General features: G+C 43.1%; 1 protein-coding gene across 1 annotated transcript; it reads right to left on the bottom strand.

Moving 5' to 3' along the window:
* Positions 1–3565: 3565 nt before the first annotated feature.
* On the bottom strand, positions 3566–22258 carry Trim42 (tripartite motif containing 42). The gene is made up of 5 exons (XM_020167655.2): positions 21918–22258; positions 17452–18149; positions 14918–15738; positions 11926–12150; positions 3566–3652 (listed from the first exon to the last, which is right to left on the bottom strand). The coding sequence occupies exons 1-5, from the start codon at positions 22256–22258 to the stop codon at positions 3566–3568; spliced, it is 2172 nt and encodes a 723-aa protein (XP_020023244.1).
* Positions 22259–23746: the final 1488 nt, after the last annotated feature.

The raw sequence follows: 23746 nt of genomic DNA, 5'->3' as shown, positions 1-23746 counted from the left end.
TTCCCTCAAACCCTGCTTCTCACCACCTGTCAAAATCAAAAGAGGGAGTCCTGAGGTGGAAAGCCCTGAGGTTTAACAGCTCATATCAATGAGCATTTTCTGGGAACTATTTCTCTGTTTCCCTTCTTTCCTGCTTCCCTGGCTTGTGCAAACTCACCTCTCATGAGTCTCCTCCCACCTTCTCCTGATCTAATCCCTGCCCAGTCTTCAAAACCTAGCTCTGGTCCTAACACCATCAGGAACCATCTTCCAACACCTTGGGTCACCATCTAGTGGTCCCCAGTGCTTGTTGGCTTGGGAAAAAGCTGCTGATCAGAATTGCTCAGAGGTTTCTAGAAAACACACACACTCAGGCTCTGCCCTGAAGAAGTTAATCAGGGGGCCTGAGTCGCTGTGTTTTAAAAGTTCCTTGGTGATTCTGATGCCCATCTGAATGTGACACTAAAGGCAAAGTCTCATGTTCAAGTGCCTAATTGATTTTCAGTTGTTCTTATATGGTAGGGAAGCCACCTGAAGACAGGAACTGGCTTTGTGCCTTTCTGGTCTACCATTGCTAGATCATGTTGGATCATTATTGTTCCAGAATGACACAGAAATGTCCACTGATGATCCCCAGGTTTTTGTCCACAGCCCAGAGTTCTCTTTTTGACCTCCAATCTTGTTTAATTATGCTGATTAGGAAGCTGTTGACTCTCAGCCCCAAGGCTGCCTTTGCGTACTAGCCGGTGACACTGGGACTCTGCAGATGACATTTTCCTTTGCCCACTGACCCTGCTGGGCTTTGCTACTCAGGGACACCAGAGAAAGCCCAGAAGCCTGGAAGGAGGAGAAGGAAAGGGTTAGACCGAAGAGAGGCATGGAAAGATAGGCTCAATACCAGCACAGGCTTTATTTTGGAAAGAGCCTGCGGAGGGGGGTCTCCAGCAAGAGGACTAGAGCTCACTGCCGTATATAGACTTGGAGTAGATAGAGGGGGAGCTGGATGAAAAGTACCAGGAAGGTCACTGGGTAGGAAAAATTTTCCTGTGGGTCTCCAAGGAGTGCTGTTGCTGGCAACCAAGGAAGATAAGTTGTGGTTAGGCTACTCATCTGCTCAACCGTCCTTGGTGCCCACCCAGAGATAAAGGTTAACAACTGTCCCTTTGTCAGTCTTTGGGTTCTGATGGGGAGTTTCCAGTAAGCCACCTGTAAGGGGTGGGGGGTCTGGTCCTAACATGGCTGCCCTTATTGTTCATCCCAACAGAAAGTGCTTCCCTGTGTTTGCTCCCCTTTCTGGATGGCATCACTGGGAGCACTCCTTCCTGGAGAAGTGACAGTAAAGCTGCTTCTCTCAGTTTCCTACCTGTCTCCTATGTTCCTAGCACTGCCCCTTGGAAGCCCAGCCAGGTGGTGACCCCTCCTCAGAGAGATGAATCCCTGCTCAGAGCCCCTCCTCTTGAGCATCTGCCTCTGGTAATCCCACCCTTTCTCCTTCCTTCCCCCAGCCCTAGGGGTGACAATGGCTCTCTTCAGTTGCTCTCTGTTATCCCAGTGTGCACCCTTTTATGTCCCTAGTCCTCCAATACCCTTTAAACCAATTCCCTATATTCAGTTTTCTCTGTTAAAATAACTTTCTTGACTCCATCCACTGATAGAAAATCCAGCTGCCATTGTTAGATTCTACTTGGCTGTTCCTCATGCACTTCACACTGGAATTTCACTGAAACATGGTCAATTCCCCCATCTGGAATGTCCATCCACCATACTACAGAGTCTTGGGCATCATTCTGACTCCTCATTCCCACCCACATATGCACCCCATTAGTTGGAGAGGGCTGTTAGTTCTTCTTCAAATCCCTGCCCAGCACAGGTGCCTTTGCTGTCACTCCTCTCACTTCTTCTCTCAGTTCCCACAACTCATTTTCCCACAGAAGCAAAAGCAATGCTACTAAAATGTAAGTAGGGACTGATCATGCCTGCTTCATGTCCTTCTTCAGCTTTCTGAGTCACTCACCCTTGGTGATGGTCTCAGGTCCTGCCATCCTAGAGTTGATGCATCCCAGCCCCAGGCCTCTTTCCTTCCTAGCACTTACAAACGTGTTTATACCTTTACTTACTTGATCTCTTTAGACTTTGAGATCCATGGGACAGGGCCTGTGTCTTTTTAATTCACTGCTGTGTCCCATAGTCTCTACATCTCATTACCAATGTGCTAAATGAAAGAGAGAATCTAGAAAGGATATCAAAAAAAGGAGAAAGGCAGGAAAAGTACCGTTCACTAGTAGCTATTTTAGCAAACTGTGAGATGTTTTCAAGTGGATTCTGCCGCTCATTATCTATTTCCATAGCTATAAAGTCTTCTCTAAAGAAAGGCTATTGAGATGTTGAACTACGTAAGCACACAGAGAGACACGGCTCAACATGGTGAACCACCAACACTGCTGCCTGTCAACACTATATTCACAAATACGTTGAATGGACATTTATAAGTCTTATGGTTATATTTAGCCTACCCACACAGTACTAATCTGCATATCTATGTTTGTACCTCAAGGATGGACTTGAGAGTGGGGTTTCCATGTGGATCATAACTTCAGGGACCAAAAATATGCAGAGGGGTTTCTATGTTGTTCAGAAATCCACCTATCTTTGGTAGAAGGTTCAGCTACTGGTTCAATGAGCTTCACAGAGAACCCAGCTGAAGGCAAGTTTGTGTTCTCTAGAGAAGCAAGATCAAGGCACTATGACTTATTTAATTGTAGCCCAGTCTTTTTATTTTGGTGCCAAGAGTAGGTGTGATCATTATAATGCAATATTCATATTGTCCACTCACAATTTTTTAAATTTTAATTTAGTTTATCAGTAGTAAAATCTCTGCAGGCATAGCATTTAATTTGCTCCCCCTAATGATGACTCTGAAGCTTTTTACAGACATGATTACACGGTAGTACCAAACCTGATGGTGACCTTCAAGCCATCACTTATGGTACAGGATCATGGCAAAGCTCTGTGGCATCCATTGTTGTAATCCTGTAATACAGACAGGCAGTCATTCTGCTCTTCCTGCTTTGCTTTGGGGCATGGGAGGAGTATGGAGAAGAGAGAGGGTCTTCCTTCTTTGTGACTTACAGGCACATCTTAGACCATGGGATGAACATCACGGGAAGAAGACACATTTAGGCTCAGTAATCATGAAGAACAGTGTCACGATGTTGGCTGCTCAACATTGAAATAGATAGCTAGTTCAGTCTGGCCTAGTGCTCTTTTTATCCCTCAGGGGCATGAGCACGGTCCATGCCTGGCACCATGAAATTCTGAGCCCCTAGGGCTAGACCTGAGCTGATAGAGACTTAGAGACTTGCTGACTGTTTTGAATCTTTGTTTCATCATCATGAACAAACAGCAGGTCATGGTATCAGGCATTTCCTTTTATTGCTGCTTAGAAGACTCCTGTTGGAAAGCTCAGAGGTCCTGGGAACATTCATCTACAACCTCCTTGAAGAATATGGTGAGAAAAATACATATGCATATGTGTGTGTATATATATATGTCTATTTAGAGTGCATCTCTGAGGGGCTGATGGGGCTCAGAAGCGCTTCTGAAGGGTTGACTGGATACTCTTCAGCAGGCCCCACTTAGCTCGGTTCTTCCCACGGCCATCTGGTGTGACCACCTGCAATCAGAAGCAAAGAGCCATGGCACCAATCACAGAGGAACAACAGTTTCCAGGATCCCCTACCCCATATCATCTGGTTAACTCTTCCTGACAACCCCATGAAACCGGTGCTATGAGCCCACTTCAGAGGTGGAGACCCAGGCTCAGCTCAGAGGACCAAACAACTTCCACAAAGTTCCACAGCCACCATGTGGTATGGTTGTGATTTCATGGACCAGGTCCTATGTTCCTTCAGGCAGCTCACGTAACTGAGTGCTGATAGTATGATGGAGCTGAACCCTAGGTGGGCTTCGCCATACAGCAGCCCCCTGCACTTTCCCTAGCCTCTGGCTTGCTTCTATCACAGCTCATTGTATAAATATCAGCTAATGTGTTTGAATTATCTTACCAGACTGGGAGTACCTTGATGGGGGTGTTGGGGAAATGACTGTCTTTCATCCCTATAGACTTGACACTGGTTATAGGAAAGACAAGGTTCTTAGAAAAGTAGACTACGGAATAGACTGTAATTTGAAACTCTCAATTATTGCCCTTTGACACAGGCAGGAATGCTTCATACTATCTTTGATCAGTGAACGGTCAGCGCTACCTGGCACAGGGCACGGAGGCTAAGAAAGGCACTGTGAAACCTCACAGACTCAGCTTATATGTGCTTCTCCTTGCAGGTGGTGGCTTTCTCCATTTCTCTGGTGGCAGCTTCACCCCCACCCCCTCCAATCCATATTTACTGAGAAGGCATTTAGGGAATAAAGTTGGTACCCAGGGATGAAAGAGTTCTCCTGGTCAATGCTCTCTTCTTAGAGACGAACAGACTTTGGGGGCAAGTGGGTTAGGGTGGAGCTTGGAGGATGAAAAGAAATGTTGCTACAAAGTACAAAGTCTCTATGTACAAAAAGCCTTTAACCTTCAATATTTGTATACCAAGGGAAAGGGCAAAATTGTAGATACTTGTTAGCATTTTACTCTTTACTTTTATAAAATTTATTTTTGGTTTTAGAGAAAACAGGACCTAATGCAAGGTAAATGTCATGTTATATACATGACAATGCATTACCCACTGCTGGGTAAAAATGGAGATAACACAGAGAGATAAAAGTTAAATAAGATATGTACACAGAGACAGTGGGGCAACAAGGAAGAGGTATGTGGGGCTAGGAACTGACTCCAAAAAATAGAGAATTTGAGTTTTTTTCTCAAACTATAGTCAGGTTCTTCAAAAACAAAGACTGTGTGACATATGAACAGGGCAGAGAGGGTGGAGATGTTTCTATGAACAAGATGCTCAGATAGAACAGAGACAGAAGAAGATTCTGAACTACTAAAGAAATTGAAATGATAGTTGGCCTCTCTTCCTTGCCCCGAGGCTCCAGGCTTAGATTGCTTTCCAAATACATCCTACTAAACTTTTAAGACAAAGCTGGCCTAGAAAATAGGAGAAGAGCAAAAGCCTCCCAGTTTCTCTTGTTAAGCTAGTGAAATATTGATTCCAGAACCAGGTAAAAATAATATAAGCAAAAAATTATAAGCCATGTTCACTTATGCTCATAGATGCAGTAATCTAAAATAAAATATGAGCTGACTGAAAAAGTTATTAAAGTAGTATATTAAAAATAACACATGACAATCACATGGGGTTTATCCCATGAATGCAAGTAGAGTTAAGTGTCAGAAAAGTCAATCACTGTGGGTTAAGGTTGAAGCTCAGTTGTAGCAAGTACAAAGCCCTGAGCTTAATCTCCAGCTCCCAAAAAATCATTGTAACTCATTTCATTAATAATGGCCTAAAAGAGAAAAATCATATTATTATCTCAAGTACTGCCAAAAAAAGTAAAACAACCAAGGTTCACTATGCACAAAATCTCAGAAGCTTAGAAGTAGGATTATATGTTACAAAAACTAAATGAAAAAAATAGCTCAGAGGAGAAACTTAAAGATCAGGACTATGACAAGGTACAACTGCTACCATTCGGTGCATGACTCAAGGCCCTAGCCAAAACTATTGGTAAAGAAAAAAAATAATGTAATAGAAAAATATATAAGGTTCAAAGATTAAAAGGAAAGGATAAAACCATCATTATTTATAGATGATAGGATAATATGCCTGGAAAAACAAAAAGAATCAACAGATAAGTTCTCAGAATAATAAAACAGTTTTAAAAGATTGCTAGAATCAAGATTAATCTACAAAGAGCAATAGTTTTTATTCTAAACTAGCCATCTACTAGAAATTATATAAAACTTATAGCACTCATAGTATCAACTAAATCTAAACTATTTACTTTTTCTTATTGAATATGTTTAAGGTTGACATGTTTTGTAACAGATAGACAGTGAGAATCGATATTGAAAGTAATTAATTTATCACATTATGTCACACAATTACCTTTTGTGTGTATGATAAAGCATCTAAAAGCTTAGCAAAATTTCTACTACACAATATAATATTATTAACTATAGTCCTCATGCTGTATGTTAGATCTCTAAACTATCTACTTTAACCAGGAATACATAATATCTTTATTTAAAAAACTTAAAGACCCTAGTAAAGTGTACATAAGATAGTTTGAATAAATGTTCAGAAATATTTACAAAAATGTTATTTGTCTCCTAATTAAAGATCAGTGTCTTCCCAGTGGATTTCATAAAAAGAGTGAAATTTACTTACTCCAAATCATGTGAAGGAATAAATCTCCATGATTAGCTAAATAGATCTTTAAAAAGAAAGGAAGGTAATGGAGATACTTAGCAGTTTATCACGACCTAGCACAGAGCCAGTATTAAAAACTGTAAAATCAGTGTGGTAAGAACAGATGCACGAATATTACAGAGAACTCAGGGACAAACCATGTAAATATACAGGAACCTTTATTACATGCTAATGGAGAAGAGACACTTGGTGGATGGTTTTAGAGGTGAAATTGTTAATTTAATAAAATAAATATATAGATTATCTTTGTAATCTAAATTGAGGGAAGGAGATTTGACACAAAACTTCTAAAGGTCAAACCATCAGGAAAAAACAGATGACTTTGGTTCCACCAAAGTTGAAAATTTCTGCTATTTCATGAACAAAGCAAATAGACAAATGTCAGATGGGAAGAAAATATTAGCAATGTCTAAAACCATCACCTGGAATGTGTAAGGACATCCTGCAAATCACACAGAAAAAGAAAACTGCAATAGAAAGGTGGGCAAAGGATTTTAACAGGCTGTATTACAATTGAAATGAGAGTTACAACAATAAGAAGATATCACTTTATATCCATTGGACTAGCAAAATTGTAGAAAGCTAGATCTTGTGAAATGTAGTGGGGTTTAGTACATAGGGATGCTCATCTGTTCTTTATGAAAGTCTTATTTAGGGTGGCAGTACTTGAAATTGAACTCAGGGCCTTATGCTTGATATGCAGGTGCTTTCCCACTTGAGCCATGCCCCCAGCCATTTCTGCTTTATTTTTTGGGGTAGGGTCTCATGTGTTTTGCTCGGGGCTGACCTTAGACACAGAGTAGCTGGGATTAGAAGTGTGTGCCACGTGTGGCCTTATGGAAGTATTCATGAATGTGGTCAGATTAAGTATTCATTTACTCTATGACCTGGAAATCTCACTCATGGTGTATATCAGATATGGGCTGAATTGTATCTTTCCAAAATTCATATTTTCAAGACCCAAACCCCAGTATATCAGAATGTGATTCTATTTGGAAATAGGGCCTTTATTTATTTTTCATTTTATTTAATTTTTTTCATTAGGAAAATATCCCAGTATACATAATGGTAGAGAGAGTAGCGTAGGGAACTTATCACCCGGCTTTAGTATTTTCCAAATCTTGCTTTCCCACCCCCAGCCACTGCTACTTTCCTGGAGCATTTTAAAGCATACCATTTCATCTACAAATACTTCAGCAGGAGAGATTAAATCTTTCTAGTTTTGGTTTTATTTTGGGGATGGAACTCAGGGTACACATATGCTAACAAGTCTCCATTACTGAGTGACATCTTCAGTCCAGAAATTTGACCTTTGAGCAGAATCCCAGGACAACACCTTCAGTTCTAACTTGAAGAATACCTTGAGGGCAATTCAGGAACTTGCTTTTTCAGTTCTCCTTTTTAAAATTTGCATATTGTGTACTTCAAATAATATTACCCTCATCATCCTCTCTTGTCTCCTTTTTTCCCCCAGGAGTCCTTCCACTCAAGAGCCCCCCTTCTGCTTTCATGCCTTTTCTTTTTTTAAATCTAGATTCCCCATATGAAAGAGAGATAGGGCCTGTAGAGAGATGATAAAGTAAAAATGAGGTCATTAGAGTGAGCTCTAATTCACCTTACCGGTGTGCTTATCAGAAGAGAAAATTTGGACACACAGAGACAGCAAAGATGCATGTGCTGAGGAAGACCACGTGAGGACACAGTGAGAAGGCGGCCATCTTTAAACCAAGGGCAGAGGCCTCAGGAGAAACCAACCCTGCTGACACTGTGATCTTGGTCTTTCAGAGCTTTGAGAAAGTAAGCTTCTGTTGACTAAGCCAACCAATCTGTAGCACTTTGAAACAGAAGCCATAGCAAACTCATGCAATAACCCAGAGAAGGGTTCACAGCCCATCCTAACCACACAAGGCGTCACGTGGAAGGCTGTTCACTGCAACATTGATTGGAGGTCACTGCATGTCTGTCCTGGCTGAATGGACAGGTGACATGCAGTAAACAAATGTACCCTATGAAGGATGAGGTAGCATCAGGAGTAGGGGACAAAATGCCCATAATGACATGGATGGAGCCTAGAAACTTAGTATTTAGGGCAAAAAGGGTAAGAAACAAAATGAGATATGTACCACAGTGCTATTTGCGTAAATTAATGACACATTGAAGACAATGCACATTTTGTAAGAGCATATACGATCAAAAGATACACGCAAAGCATATTGGAATGACTGTCACAAAATAGATCACAGAAATAAGGAAAGAGCCTTGTCAAGATCAGTGTTGATAATAAGCCATGAACTGAGGTGTGTGATTAATTAAACCCTATGCATATGAAGTTCAAAAGAAAAAAAATCATGTCCAGCTAGAGCCTAAATTATACTTATTCCAGGGCTCAAGCTCGTCTTCAGAGTAAGTAGGGAGGGTCCAGAAGGATTCTGCTTATATGAAAGCTCAGGAGCTCTTTGCAAAACAATGAAACCCTAAGTAGACAGAGAATGCAAAGACATTAGGTTTCATTTTAGGGCCTGGAGCTGCTGTGAGTGTGTGGATGTCTGGGGGTGGGTCCAGTGTTGCTAGTTTTGAAGATGCAAGAAGGAGCCACAGGTCAAGGAGTGTGGGTGGCCTCTAGAAACTGGGAAAGATAAGGAGATGAATTCTTCCTCATAAGGAAGGCAGCACACAGCTGATATTTTGGCTTTACACAGTGAGACCCATTTGGGACTTGTGAAAACTAGAATTATATGATAAAAAATTATGTGGTTTCAGCCATTAATTTGCTACAGCAGCAAAAAGAAACCAATACACAGATAGGCAGTTAGATTTCTCATGGGAAGACTTCGAGGGCATTAGTTGAGATTTAAAGTGGAAGAGAGAAAGTGAAAAAGTAAGGCTATGATAACATGAGAACAGTGGTCAGCACCTATGTGGAGGATGAAAGGAAGATGAAGAGGAAAAAGTGAGGCCAATGGACAGATGACTTACCTCAGGACATGTTCTTTATCCCTTCAAAATAAACCATTAGGCTCTTTGATGCTAGAGGCTCTTAGCTGGAGACCATGGGCAAAGACAGATCAGTAAGACCATCATGGCAGCCATCCTCCTACAACTAGCAACCTAGTGTAGTTGGACTTGGACCCAGGTAAATGAGCCCCAATCCCATGCTCTTTCCAGGGCATGTTTGTGCCTCTCAAAAAATAGAAGTTCAGCTTTCACTGTTGGTTTTGACATCATTCTCTTGAGTGAGGTCCTCTGTCCTCAGGGCTGAGCCCACCTTGCCCTAGACTTAGTTGTACCAGGTTATGATACAGGGGGCCAAAGAACTCTGGCTTTGCATACAGACCTAGATTTGAACTCAAGTCCTCCTTCATGTTACATGGTCAGATACTTTCCCTCTCTGAGCCTCAGTTTCCTCAGCAGTATAGTGGAAGCAATAACTCCTTCCTTTCTGAGTGTTGGGGATGAATAGTGGTAACGAACTTACACTGACACAGAGCTGACCTTGAAATGGGACCTTTAAAAAGCCTTAAAGGTAATTTTTCTTGCTGCATGTACTACACTCCAAAAAAAAATCTTAAAAAAATCAATGAGTCTTAGACTATGCAAATCAAATATAAAAGGTGTTATTTCACTTCTTTTACAAAAGCACATACGATGGAAACATTGCATTTTGGATAAGAAATTGTTCTGGTGCCTCTTTGTAGCATTTAAATGAAACCTTTCAGAAATACCCACATAGCACTGATGCCAAAGGAAAAAATTTCGATTTTATAGGAAAGAGCTAAAGTCATTACTTTTATGAAGCTTTATAAATGTCATTCAAACACACCATCTTATTTTCATTTGCTATTGAAGCCTTTACTTATGCAAATCATGACAAATGTTAAGGAAACCAGTGTTTCCCTTGGAATGCTAATATAACCACAAGAAGGAGGAAGAATTACTTCTGAAGGAAAAATCTATATTGCAGCTCCTCAAGTCAGATAAAAATGAAGCTTCCAGAAAACCTCATTAATTAGGGCTCTGCTCATTTAGATATTGTGTTAAAAAGCAAAGGACCAGGAATGTATTTCGTTCTCTTACAGGGAGGGTAAATTAATCGCATAAACACAATTTCAGAAGAATGTTATTTTTTGACTGATTGTATAAAACATTTAGCTTTCGGGCATCTTGTGGTACTCTGCAATTATTAATTTTATTTATCAATTTATTTCTTTACTCTTTAATTCAGACATTCATTCTTAGATTCATTTGTTTGGTCACATTTTCACTCATATATTCACTCAATAACCATTAAGAATCTGCTATATGCATATTGCTGTGGTAAGCATTGTGGGAGAAAGAAAGATGAATTAGGACTGAATTTTGTTCTCAAGGAGTTCACAGTGTGAGGGGAGGGGACCACCAAGTGTCCACCTGAGAAAGCGCTAGAAGGTGAGACGGTAGGCTGATGACATACTTCTATCTCTACACATCTTTGTGCCTATCATTTAGAAGTGACAGGTGATAGATTTTATAAGATGATACATTTTATAAAAATCAGTAGCAGCACTGAGTGTCCTTCATGGGAAAGGCATTTCTGAGGGATTCCTGAATGCTGAAAAGGCAGATGGAATTAGATTAAAGAGAAAGTCCATAGGTATGGTCCATAGGACACACCAGGGAATGGGGTAGAATTCTATGCTCTGAAGAGAAGGGTATCAGGAAGGAGATAGGCTCTGGTGCGAATGACCGACAAACACTGAGATTGGGTGGAGCACAGGAGAAGTGTCCAGGAAGGCCCCCTCCTCTACTGCCCCCTGGTGCAAGGGTCTGACCTCTGTGGGAGGAAAGGAGGGTATGAGGGTTTTGGGCTCCAGAAGCAGAGAGTGAACCTCAGAGCTGGCCTTCGGGGTAGCTCCACCCCAATCTCCTGTTTGCCCTTAATCATCAGAGGGAGAAATCCAGGGGATTCTTTCCCTGAGACCTCTAACCAAGGAGGCAGACAGAGTACGGCTAGTCAGATGCTGTTAGGCATTGGAGTTAAGATCCCACAGACTTTGGGTCAAGACGATCCCAAACCATACACAAGTTGAGTTTAAGGAAGCAGAAACTCAGGACTGGCCCCAAATGGTGCATTTAGTTACTGAGAAGCAGACATAGGAAGGAGAAAAAGGGAGGGAGGGAGAAAGGGGAAGTGAAGGGGGGTAAATCCTATACTTATTTGTTAAATTTTGCACCATATCTTTGCCTGGGGATAGCACCCATTTTTAATTTTCCTCACACTGTAATTATTTTCTCACACACCAATTGTTAACTAGACCCTGAGCACCGCAGAGACAAGGATTGTGCACATTTTCCTCTGAATCTCTGCACCTTAACACAACACCTAGAAGAAATTTTTTTTTGAACGAAGCAGAACTTAGAATCCTCAGGCCTCATTTGCAAAGTCTGGTTGAGGTCAGTAGCCCTCACTTTGGTCCCGAGTTACAAGTATTGTAAACCCAGAGGGACGATAGTCTTATGATTATCCTAATAAGGCCACATCCAGAACCTATCAAGAAAACCCACCTAGAAACAATGTGCACAGTACCTTACAGACGTCACTCCACTGCCCAGGACCATTTTCATTGATGGCTCTAACTTTAAACAGATATTCCGTATTGGGGGTCAGGTTGTGTAGCTCTAGATTCTGCTGCATTATGTCCCGAATTTGTCCGCAGAGCTCTGTCCTCACATTGTTAGGAGAGGTAGAAACCAGCTCATAGAATTCCATCTCAAAACAGTCCACATCTTCTGTTGGGCATGTCCAGTAAATCTAGGGAGGAATGAACACATCACTGTGGTACTAGCACACACCACCCCACTTTCTTTCCTATGCCCCGACTCTTCGTGGAGTGAGGTTAAGCTGGCCCCATCTCCACAGCTGCTGAGGGCTTAGGTTTAGGTCTTGTGCAGCAGTCTTAGAAGCTGTGTGATGAATTTCAGGAGCAGAAGAATGTTTTTCTGGGTTCTGTTACTGTCAGTCAACAGGGAGGTGACAGCTGTCCTGGCACTGCTAGCAAAAGTAGCTACCATTTTATATCAGAATCCATGCCAATGGAGCCACAAAATACTCGAAAGTGAAAACTTACCTAGTCCAACCCTCTGTATGACCCAGAGAGGTGAAAGGACTTATCCAATAATGGAGAGTATTTGTTCACACTTGAAAACATAAAATATCAACTCTTGGGATGAGATTTATAACAAGTAACCAGCAGACGGTGTCTGGCATATTTTTTATAATAGTATTTTTTAAAGCATATTTCTAATGCTTTTATTAAAATTTTAAGAAATTTAAGTATTTTGAGATAAAATTAACATATTTTATGACTTCCAAATTTTACAAATAAATTTACAAAAGTTAACTTATATTTTTCTAATTATCAAAGCAAGCATATTCATTGAATCTATACTTGGAAAATACAGAAAAAGTATAAAGGAAGAAAATCATTATCACTCATAATCCCATAATCTACTTAGTTCATTATTGTTTCTTCCTAATTTTAGAACACATATGAATACATATAATTTGAATTATATTTTTGCTTTGATTCCTTCTTTCTCTCACTGATTATATTTCATATATTTTCCCTTATCGTTAAAAATTCAGTGAAGTACTATCCTTAAAAACTGCCCCATAAATAATTTAATCCTTCTGTGGTTGAACACTTAGGTTATTTCTAATTTTGTAGTCTAATAAATAAATGCAGCTGTGAATATTTTTGAGCATGCATCTTCATCCGAATTTTTAATAATTTCTTAGGAGAGGATTTCTAAAATAAAATTGAGTTAGAAAATCTCTAGGATTTTTATAATACATATTAACAATTTACGAGAGTAACTTTAAGGATATTCTCTATGCCAAAATCTTAAAGCTTTGATGTCAACATAGACTTAATCTTTTGTATTCCTCAGCCCAGTGCTTCCTGTATGAACTCTAGTCCAAGACCCTAAAATAGGGATTGGTGATAATTTTAAGTCAAATACGATGATCTAACTAGGTGTTGTCTCTTGATAGCTAGTAGCTTGACTAGGTTGTACTGTGTAGCCCTCTTCCTTGAATTCTTCCAGGGACAACAAGTAGGTGGCATGGGTGTCTTTTCCTAAACCCAAGTGTACAGCAGACACCACCACCCTTTCTGGAGCAATAGCCAACCGACTCCCTTAGAAGTCTGAGTTGACGGGGACATGAGATCTACCTGTACCCCGAGCTGATGTCGCCTACGCTGATTTAGTATCATTTTGAAGTGGAGTTCAGTTGCTCAGTTGTGGGCATCTCTTTTGTGAAGGTCGGGGACACTTTATCGTGTCTGATAGCCTCTGGGAGGGCATGTTCTGCCTAGCATAGCGTGGTCAGACTTAGTGTCGGTCACAGACTGCAAAATATAGATTGCCACGTCCCAGGAGAATGGTAAGGTGAAGCTTGGCTGTGTCTGGCCTTTTTTTTTTTTTTGAGAAACTCAAGAATCTGAGGCCCCACTGAAACCCACTGGGACAGAATCTGCATTTTACCAAGGCTTCCAGGGCACATGAATGTTTGAGAGCCATTAGTTTAGATGTCAGGGATGCTGAATGTCTTTGGGAATATTCTCAGATGATGAGGTCGAAAGATGTAGTCTTCCACGTGGAAGCAGGCCATAGACTGGTCTGGGAAGTGACTCTGTAGGGAACCCTAAGAGGAGGCGAGATACACTCTGATATCGTATGTAGTCACACGTGAATTCAAATAAAATAGTTCATAAGCAATTCAATTTGGGTTCAACTGGGCTCGAAAGACATGTTAAGGGAATGATCATTCGTCCATGTTAGGTCAAGAAGGTCAACAGGACTGGGGATGAGCTCAGTGGTAGAGCATTTGTTAAGCACAGGCAAGGACCTGGGCTCCCCTCCCAGCACCACAAAACAGTAAATAAAGGAAGGTCAAGGGGGAGGGGCTCATGTCTAGGCTAGGCAGTGGCAGTCATAGAGATCTGTGAGAGAACTCATTCTCTCTCTTCCCCCTAAAAAAGAAAACAATGAATCTCAGCAGATAACAGTTGGAATTTTGTTATCCTTCCAATCTTTCCGAATCATGGAGCATCTGGGTATTTTCTATAAGAAAGGTAGCAATGTAAAGGAATCACCACAGATAGGCTGGAGCCCAAGGGCAGGCAGTAATAAGGAGTGCAGCCACAGCTGAGGGTCAGGCCTGAAGGTACTCTGGATACTGACCATGAATTCCTAACTCTAATTTCTGCACTCTTCCTATTATATCTCCAAGCAGACTCTTCACAGTACCTTGCTTCTCTTTGAATAGGGAGGCTGTCTTCAGAGCAGGGTGGGGCTTTCAGTTGTACTTGACTATGAGTTACATAATTCAACCTTTGGTTTAAGCCAATCTTGAGCTGCTTAAGATTTCAGGAACTTATCCCTTTTTGAATGGACTGACCATAAAGAGTCCTGAAGGGGAGATTTGAGTGACCCGATCTTAGAGGTCAAAGGTATATAACCTTTTTTGACCACTCATTTCCATTCTGTGTCCTGTACCCTGCCCCCTGTCTTACCTTGGCAGCTCTTGGATATACCAGAGTCTGGTAAATGACAATTGGGCCTGGGATCTTCACAGAGCCATCATTGAACGAGTACCAGTTGTGGAAGCTGCTGCTATTCTGTGTGGGCTGGTTTTCCACTGTAGCACTCCAGTAGGTATAGAAGTCATCCGTGGGTTTTGCAAGTGCAGCTGACTGGGCTCTCCCATAGGCCTCCAGACCCATCTTGGCCTTCTCGGTGGTATTGACGGACAATAAGGAGGAACTTCGCCGATATATCTGCTGATTGCCAAAGCTGTGGGTGCTGAAAGTGACTTTTCTGGCAATCATCATTTCTGAGTGCCCGGGATAGGGGGCAGGCTGCAAGTCCCCCGAAGACGAGCTTGCTTTCTTGGGACCCATGGGGAAGAGCTCATGGATGGCGCTGGAGAGCTCGGCAAAGTCCAAGGGTATACAGTGCAATGAATGCAGCCGTAGCTGAGGGTCAGGCTTGTAGGTGCTCTGAATACCATCCTCGATCTGGTCCACCAGGATCTTGGCAGACTGCAGGAACGCCACTTGGCCTGTCTCCTTCAGGGCTTCCTTGGAGTAGGCAATCAGACCATCCATTTGGTTCACTTTCATGGTTGTGACATATACGTACTTCTCAATCTCCTTCTGCCTGGACACTTCTAGATTCTCTATCTGCTCCATGATCTTTTTCTCTTTCTCTTGAAGAATGCTACGCAATTTGAGAAATCCATTTCTGATCTCCTTTCGCTTGGCTTCCTTGTCGGCTTTAAAGCTGTTTTTTAAAATGTTGAATTCCATCAGGTCATTATCAATTTCATATCGGACTGAAAAACAATCAAGTTCATTACTGTTAAGATTTTCATCTCTCCAGATGTCATAAAACCATAGCAAAATGGAGCAAACCATTATGGGCACCATGGAAGTGACACCTGTAGCTGGGCTGAACCAGGCTGGAATAGGTTTATGAAATGAATTTCTCTCCATCCCTTCTTCTTTATCTACTACTTCCCTCATCTATAGCTAGTCACCCTTCCCTGTCATATTTCTCTCTTGTAGCAGCCAAACTTGTGGCCTCAGATCTGAGCTTGAAAGCTCAAGACCACAATTAATGTTGGTTTTCTCCAGATTTCAGTCTGCAAGTTGGCTGGAGTCACAAAGTGACTGGACTCCACTTTTCTCTGTAGGAAAGCTAAACTTTGTAGTGGTAAGAGGAAGAATAAAATTTCCAATGACTACTCCTAAATGTTGCCTTTTGGGCAAAGCTTGATTTGGTACATTTCAGCCATTGGCTATGGCCACTCCTTAAGGTCATAGACCTCAGGTGGCAGTGGGGTCCTCTCCCAATCTTTTATTTTTAGATTCTAGTCACTATTCAACAGACACAGAGTCTGTTGTCAAATGAATGCTGTGGAATTAATATGACATTGGAGTCAGATAGATGGGGTCTACCACTTACCAGCTACCTGTGCTGATCATTTCTTTGAATCACACATTTCTTATCCATGGAGGGGATTTTAACTCCTGTGCTGTAAGATTATTGAAATTGGACTCGATGTGTTCCGGAGGCCTATGCAAAGTCAGCCTCTACATGAGGAGCTATTCCCTAAAAGGATCCCTAGGGTCTTTATGTCTAACCAGGTGAAGACACATCCAGAAATTATGGGATCCTTGACAGAATTCTATGAAATAATATTGTACGTGGCTCCATTGTAGGAACTAGGATTTTTCCCTTATAGAAAGCCTGCTGGGTGATATGTTGCCAATGTAAACACCATGAGTAGACATGCAGCAGGTGCATCTGTGGTCCAGATGTGTTGGCTATTTGTGAGTCTTCTTGTTATTATGTGTTTGCTACTGGTTCATTTACTTTGTTTTCTTAAATGCTGGGGAAAATTTCCTGGATTTATAAATTGGACACAATTCTCAACAGTAGCCCAAACCTTTCACTATGCAGAGAGAGAGAGAGAGAGAGAGAGAGACAGAGAGAAGAAGAAGGAGGAGGAGGAGGAGGAGGAGGAGGAGGAGGAGGAGGAGGAGGAGGAAGAGGAGGAAGAGGAGGAGGAGGAAGGAGAAGAAAAAAAATTCTAACTTCAGAGACAAAAACCTCTTAGAAAGATCCACAGAACTTCAGGATACTGCAGGATCAGTCTTAATTTTCTAAATGGGAGGACGAGGCCAGTCATGAAGATTCAAACTAAGATTACAGGATTGTTATGCACCTATTATATTCTGGTTATTATTACTATTTTTTTCAAGTTTTATGTAGAGACCTCACAATAGCCTAGTGAGGGAGTTAGTACTCTTATCCCCATCTTGTAGATGAGAAAACCAAGTCACAGTGAGGGTAAGTGACTGGTGATAGCTGTCCAGTGGGGACACCCTGACAATGACTTGCAGGCTAGTTCAGTGTTTCCCAGTGCTTGGATTTCTCCATAAGGTGGGAGAAATGCTGGCACTAACAGATCACCCCATGCCATCTTCTTCATCAGTTCCTGAGCTAACGATTACTCTGGATGGGGAAAAGAATGTCCCCAGACCTGCTTTGAACTTGGCAATGGCGCTAAAGAGAGCGGAAGCCCTCTCGGAGCAGGCGTCTATGAGGCTGACCGTCTCATGGCCATTGTGGAAAGCGACCTTGCAGAAGGTGCAAAGCAGCTCGTTGTCATTGCGGCAGTATTCACTGATGCGACTGGACGGGTGGTGGATGCAAATCTTCTCATCCTGGTCCTCAGCGCTGGTGTCCACGAAGACGTGGTCCTGCATGGCCACGTCCGAGTGGAAGGTCTTGAGGCAGTCGTTGCACAGGTTGAGGCGGCAGGTGACACAGCGCTTGTAGGCGATGCGCTGGCTGCGGCAGACCTGGCAGAGGATGGGACCCGAGGAGCGGTCGAAGCGCCACTTGAGGTAGCCATGCTGCTGCATGTAGCGCTTGGTGAGGCGCCCGCGCAGGTAGTTCTCCGGCAGGTGCATTTTGTCGCTATAGGGCATGCAGTGCGAGCGGTCGCACACTGGGCAGATGAGGATGAAGAAGTTTTCGGTGACCTCGGCATTCTTTTGCAAGTGCCGCAGGCACTTCTCGCACAGGCTGTGGTGGCAGGGCAGCATGAAGGAGTGCAGACGCAGCCGGTTGCACAGGGGACAGGCGAGGTGGTCTATCAGGTGACTGCTCACCTGAGTAGTCTTCACTTCCTCTACTTGAGTGTCACTGCTGCCCAAGCGCAGGGCAATCTTGGAGCTGAAAGAAGCAAGCAAAGGCTTCAGCAGTCAAGTTCAAGTGCGCTCTTTATTTACTTCTCACCTCAGTCACTGACAAGTGGTCCAAGTGGGCTGATGAGGATATGGGATCTTGCTAGGGTTGCCTGGCTTCTAAGCCTGACTCCATTATCTTTTACCTGGTGACCTCAGGGAAGATAGTTAACCAAGATAAGGGAGTTAACTTTCTCTGCCTGTTTTCCTCAGGCAATCGGTGCCGAGGCCATAGTGTTTCCTGGGAGGATTTAAATTGCATTTGATACCTTCAAGGACTGAGTGCAGTCGCTGCAGCAGTAAGAGTTCTGCGACTGTGTCCTGCCACTCTTGAACAAGAGAAAAGCAGCAGAGGAGCCTGGAGCTGTCAGCTAGTCCCTGGTGCTCTGTTGGCCATCAATAATATTATGGAACACCAACATTAGAGAAGGCCACCATGGTTGTGATGGGTCAGAGTAGAGGCAGGAGCACGTCATAGACTTGCAATTCAGTCAAGAACATTATCCAAACCGCAAATATGACCAAACACTCTCCCAATCTGGGTTTATGCACGTAATTGGGGTTTTTTCCTCCCCAGTTGCAGATTTAGGCTCACTCTGTTCTGCCTATCTTTTAGTCAAGATTTATTAAGATAAATCTTACCCAATATAAGCCCAAGTCCTATCATAACTTACTGATGCCTTCTTACCAAAGTAGATCACAGTGGCCCACTTACTGCAATGAGTCAATAAACCCAACCCTGTCTTTATGGGTTGGGTCTGAAAGGCATTGATTATCATTATTAATGTACCTAACATGGAAAGTGGCTAAGTGTTCTTTCTAGGACACTGGGAGATCCATATGTGAGCCAAGCCTAATGAATAAGGCCTCTGGGGCAGATGGCATATGAACAGACCATTCTAGAGCTGTGCTTTTGGGAAGACTTTCTTAATCTTTCTTGTCTTCTGTTTTCTTACCCATAAATAAAGCTTGCGGTACTACTTCCTTCATGGAGGTTTATAAAGTTCAAATGAGATAATCCATACTAAGTGCTTAGCTGCCCATAGATACTAAGCCTTCAGCAGCAGCCATTATAATTACTCTCTCTGCTACTAGTCAGCTGATGTCCACAGTAGAGAAGGAAGCCATGGTAGAGGAACATGGTGGTCAAGTTTACAAAAGCATGTTCTTCTACTGTTGTGTGTGTTAAGGTTCTTTATTTGCCCTATGTCTGTGGCAGATTTCATACGATTAATTGTAAGAAGTATGGATGAAGTGAAAGCATATTTGTAAAATTCAAGTTTATAGTCTAAGAAGTCAAAATCAGAGCAAAAGCAGTTTATAAAAATGAATGAATTGGGTATGGGAATGCAAGTATCAACAGTTATACAAGTTGTGGCTGTTCCTATCTTTTGGGTATTGGTCTTGACCTTGGGGCTGTGTTCACTTGTGCTTTTGCCTACCTGCTTTCCCTTGATCTCTGCCTCCTTTCCCACTCCTTTGGCCAGGGGCCTATGCCTCAGATCAAAGTCAAAGGTGCTTCCCAAGCGTACTGCACTAGAGTGGCCCTGTGGTGGCTGAGACTGCCCCTTTGGGTACCTTCAGGCACCTGGAGAGCTCATCCCTTCGGACTTGGATGCTGGCCTCCAAGCCTGCCAGCATCACTGTCTCAATTCTGTTTCCTCTTTGCTTCCCAGCATTCTCCCTAGACTCCCAACACGCACTTGGAAGTGCAGGTCAGTTGTACATGTGGTGGCTGGTGGACTTCTTTGGTTTGATTAAAAGAATCAGGATATAACATAGAGAGATACAGTGTAAGGATTCAGAAAGAAGGTATTGGGAAGAGAGAGTGAGTTCAGGGCCAAGAGACAGGGAGCTATGGTGGAAAGTAAGGAAAAGAGTAAGGCTGAGAGGCATGTGTGAGGCTAAAGTGAGACAGGATGGCAAGAGACCAAGCAGGGTGGCAATGAGGGGAAAGGGAGGCTAGGGTTCAGAATCCATGAGAGAGGTGCCTCCTGGCACCTGCATAGCAATCCCACTCTGCCTCTGAAAGACTCAACTGTGAAAGGGCACTCAGGGCCATGGTTTGATGCCAAAGCAGATACCAAGCCCAGCAGCTTTGTCTTCCTGCTGAGGCCTCCTGCCTCTGCCCCTCTGCAATGGCCTCTTTTCTCCCAAATTCAGGTCTGTTCTTGCACCTGGCTGGCTTCTTACTGTTTCACCTGACTGGCAAGTCCCCATTCCTTGTCCCTCCAGGCTACTGTGCACATTAGAATCACCTGAACTGGGGGGCTTCTACAATTCTGATACACAGGTTGCATCCCAGACTAATAAACAGTGGAATGTTCGAGGGGTGGAGGCCAAGTATGAGTATCTTTTAAAAATTACCCAGGACATTTCAATGCAAGCAGAGTTTGGGAGTCACTGCTTCCTGAGGCTTCTTCCCCTAGCACTAACTCCATCCCTCTCCAGTTGAAAGGGACTCAATGACTTCACTGCTCATACGCAGAGAATGGGGCAGTTGATAGGAGACAGTAGTGTGGTCACTACTTTTCACAATACTTAGACTTGCACCCAGAACCCCTGGATTCTCTACCCATGCAAGACCACGAGAGGACCAGGGATAGACAGTAAGATTTACTAAGCATCTCCTAAGTGCTTAATTGTAAGATGAATCATGTGTTTCCCTTGACATCACCAGACCTGTGCTTACAGAATGTCTATTCCAGCCTGGAAAGCCTTCCAACCTGCCTCCCATTGTTCTCTTTCTTGTCGTCTTACGGTGCACATACTTCATGGGTGCTTCATGGGTTCTTATATGTGTGTCAGTGTCAAATGGGGCCCATAGAGGTTCTTACTTTTTCAGTAAATGTTGTGGATGTCATAAATTCATAAGATGAAGATGAAGAACAATTTGTATTTTTGTATCCCTTAAGAGACCATAAGGAAATCCATATAATGGCAGGTATCATTGCCTCCATTTTGCAGGACATCATTTTAAAGTGAAGAGAAATGGTTCTGTGTTCAAATCCTGACTATGCACCTTACAGCTAGCTGTGTGATCCCAGGAAACTTAACCTCTCCAAGGTTCCAATGGGCACGGGGTGTTAGGTGGGGTCACATGCAGAGTGCCTGGAAAATTGCTTATGTACTAAGTATTAGCTATTGCTATTTCACACGGTTGAGAGAGTTGGGGTTCAGAGGGCTGCAATAGGTGTTCACATAGTTAATGGAGCTTGGCTTTGGAGCTGGGTCTACACAGGTCTGGTGACTGTCTAGGATACACTTAATTATCACAACATTGTTGGTTTCCTTTTTTCAGATAAAGAAATGGACTCAGGTCAGTCACCAGTGGTTCACACCTGTAATCTTAGCTACTTGTGAGGCCGAGATTGGTAGGATTGTTGTGCAGGGCCATTCTGCGCAAAAAAGTTCATGAGACCCCCTGCCCCCATGTCAACAGAAAAAGCTGGGTGTGGTGCTGTGTACCTGTCATCCCAGTGACTGTGGGAAGTGTAAAATAAGAGGATGATCCTGGGCAAAAAGCAAAACCCTGTCTCCAAAATAACCAGAGCAGAAAAGGCTGGAGGTGTGGCTCAAGTGATAAGAGCACCTGCCTAGTAAGCATGAAGCCCTGAGTTCAAAACTCCAGTCCTATCAAAAGAAAAAGAAATGGACTCAAGGAAGCAATGGCCTGTCCTGGAGGACCCCACAGCTAGCATGAGGCCCTATGTTTTGCTGAGTGGGCGTGGCCCCATGTTTGGTCCCCAGCACTCACGCGGTGTGGATGGTTCGGAGGCGACCCCTGCGGAAGGTGAAGGTGGCATTGCGGCAGCAGCGGCTTTCGTAGTAGTAGCACTTGATGTTGCTGCTGGCCGTGCAGCAGTACTTGCAGTTGGGGTCGTTGGCCCAGGAGCAGCAGCACCAGTGGCAGTTGGGGTTCTCGGCACAGGTGCAGTGGCAACACTGGCAGTTACGCTCATCCTTGTAAGGGCAGGGGAAGCAGGTGCAGTTCCGCTCCGAGGTGAAGATGAACTTGCAGCAGAGACAGGAACACGACTGAGGGCAGCATCTTTCCCATGTACAGCATGGCGAACAGACGCACATAGCAGTCTCCATGGCGCCTACATGATTTGTAGCTGGTCGCTAGAATTTCAGTGCTGCTTCTGCTAGAACCCTGCTGTCGGTTCTCCAATGGAGGGCACCCTCCTCCCTCAGGTGAGGGGGTTGCAGGAAGTTGGCTGTTTATGAGGCTTTCACAGGTGGTGTCCCTACTGGGAAGCTCATGGCTGGCATTTACCTGGTTCAGCATTTGCTTATGTCATAATCCCTGGCCTCCTACCACATCTCACCATGTTGGGTAGGGAGGAGGAGGACACCTGGGTGGGGGTGGCCAGTGGGCTAATGATTACACCATGCTTCCTTCCCTGGGATCAGCTCCACAGAGGCAGTGATGCCATAGGCATCCTGGAGGCTTAGCTGTCACTTGCCACCTTGCAGGTTAGGTGGTAGGTTTTCTTTTTAGATTTTATTTCACCTTGCTTTGTACTTAGGCTACAATTTGATAAGTTGACTTTGGGGTGTATTTTCATTGACTAATTAGAAAAGTAGGTTGACATGATTTTCCTCTTTGGAGGTGTTCTATGCATTGAAAGAACTCTATTTGATGAACAAACTCAGTGTCTACAAATAATAGCAGTGGTGTATTTAAAGAGACATCAGTTTCAGAGAAAGAAAGGAGCAAAATATACAAGTTCCCTGAGGCATTTCCTTCAGTATCATTGACCTTGTCAGTCTGCTTATTGTCATGAGGCTTCACATATAAGTCACTCAGAATACTTCTTAGCTTTTTGGCAGCTTCATGGAATTTGGTAAAGGCTCAGGGTTTCTTTCTCTTGCCCTCTTCTGCACATTTCTTTCATCAAGAGACTAGATCTGGGTGCTGTAATCCTAGTTACTTGGGAGGCTGAGATCCAGAGGATCACGATCAAACCAGCCTGGGCAAATAGTTCACCAGACCCCATCTCCAAAATAATGAGAGCAAAATGCACTGGAGGTGGGACTCAAGCAGTAGAATGCCTACTTTGCAAAACAGAAAGCTGTAACTGTAAGTAGATTCATTAACCGTTTTGCCAGGAGATAGTCAGGATCCCTAGAAACAAGATCCCATATTTAGGAGAGAATACTACTTTCTCTCTATGTAGTTTGCGTAAGGAGATTAAAAGAGCAGAAACTTCATGTTCATAGTAAACACATTATATTTCCAAAAAGAAGCCAGAGTAAGAGCTGAATTTGGCTGCAGGAATTTGCTGCATAATTTATGACTATTCCTTATGGTTATTGCCTTTATGATAGGAAAGAGCGTTCACTGATGCTAACCTGCCAGCTCATTGATTTGAGATTGCTACAAATGAAAATCCTTGACCACAGGGTAAGTGCTTTATCTCCTTCGATAGGTACTACTAAGTTACCTATTCAAATGCATGTGTCAGTTTATACTGACACGAGCAAGGGCTGAGAGGCACCTTTTCCCCACATGTATTCCCAAACTCAATTTTGTCAACATTCCTCCCTAGCCTGGTGACACAGAGGCTTGAGTTTCATTCC

Source organism: Castor canadensis, chromosome 17 (genome assembly GCF_047511655.1).
Source record: "Castor canadensis chromosome 17, mCasCan1.hap1v2, whole genome shotgun sequence".
In the NCBI taxonomy this organism is placed as follows: Eukaryota; Metazoa; Chordata; class Mammalia; order Rodentia; family Castoridae; genus Castor; species Castor canadensis.
This window is presented reverse-complemented; position numbering and strand designations above follow the sequence as displayed.

Coding starts and splice junctions, on each gene's coding strand:
- Trim42 (XM_020167655.2), bottom strand. CDS start 22,258: ATGGAGACTGCTATGTGCGTCTGTTCGCCATGCTGTACATGGGAAAGA. Junction 12,151..14,917: donor TATATCCAAGAGCTGCCAAG/GTAAGACAGGGG, acceptor ATTCCTCCCTAG/ATTTACTGGACATGCCCAAC. Junction 3,653..11,925: donor AGTGGAGTGACGTCTGTAAG/GTACTGTGCACA, acceptor TTCTGATTGCAG/GTGGTCACACCAGATGGCCG.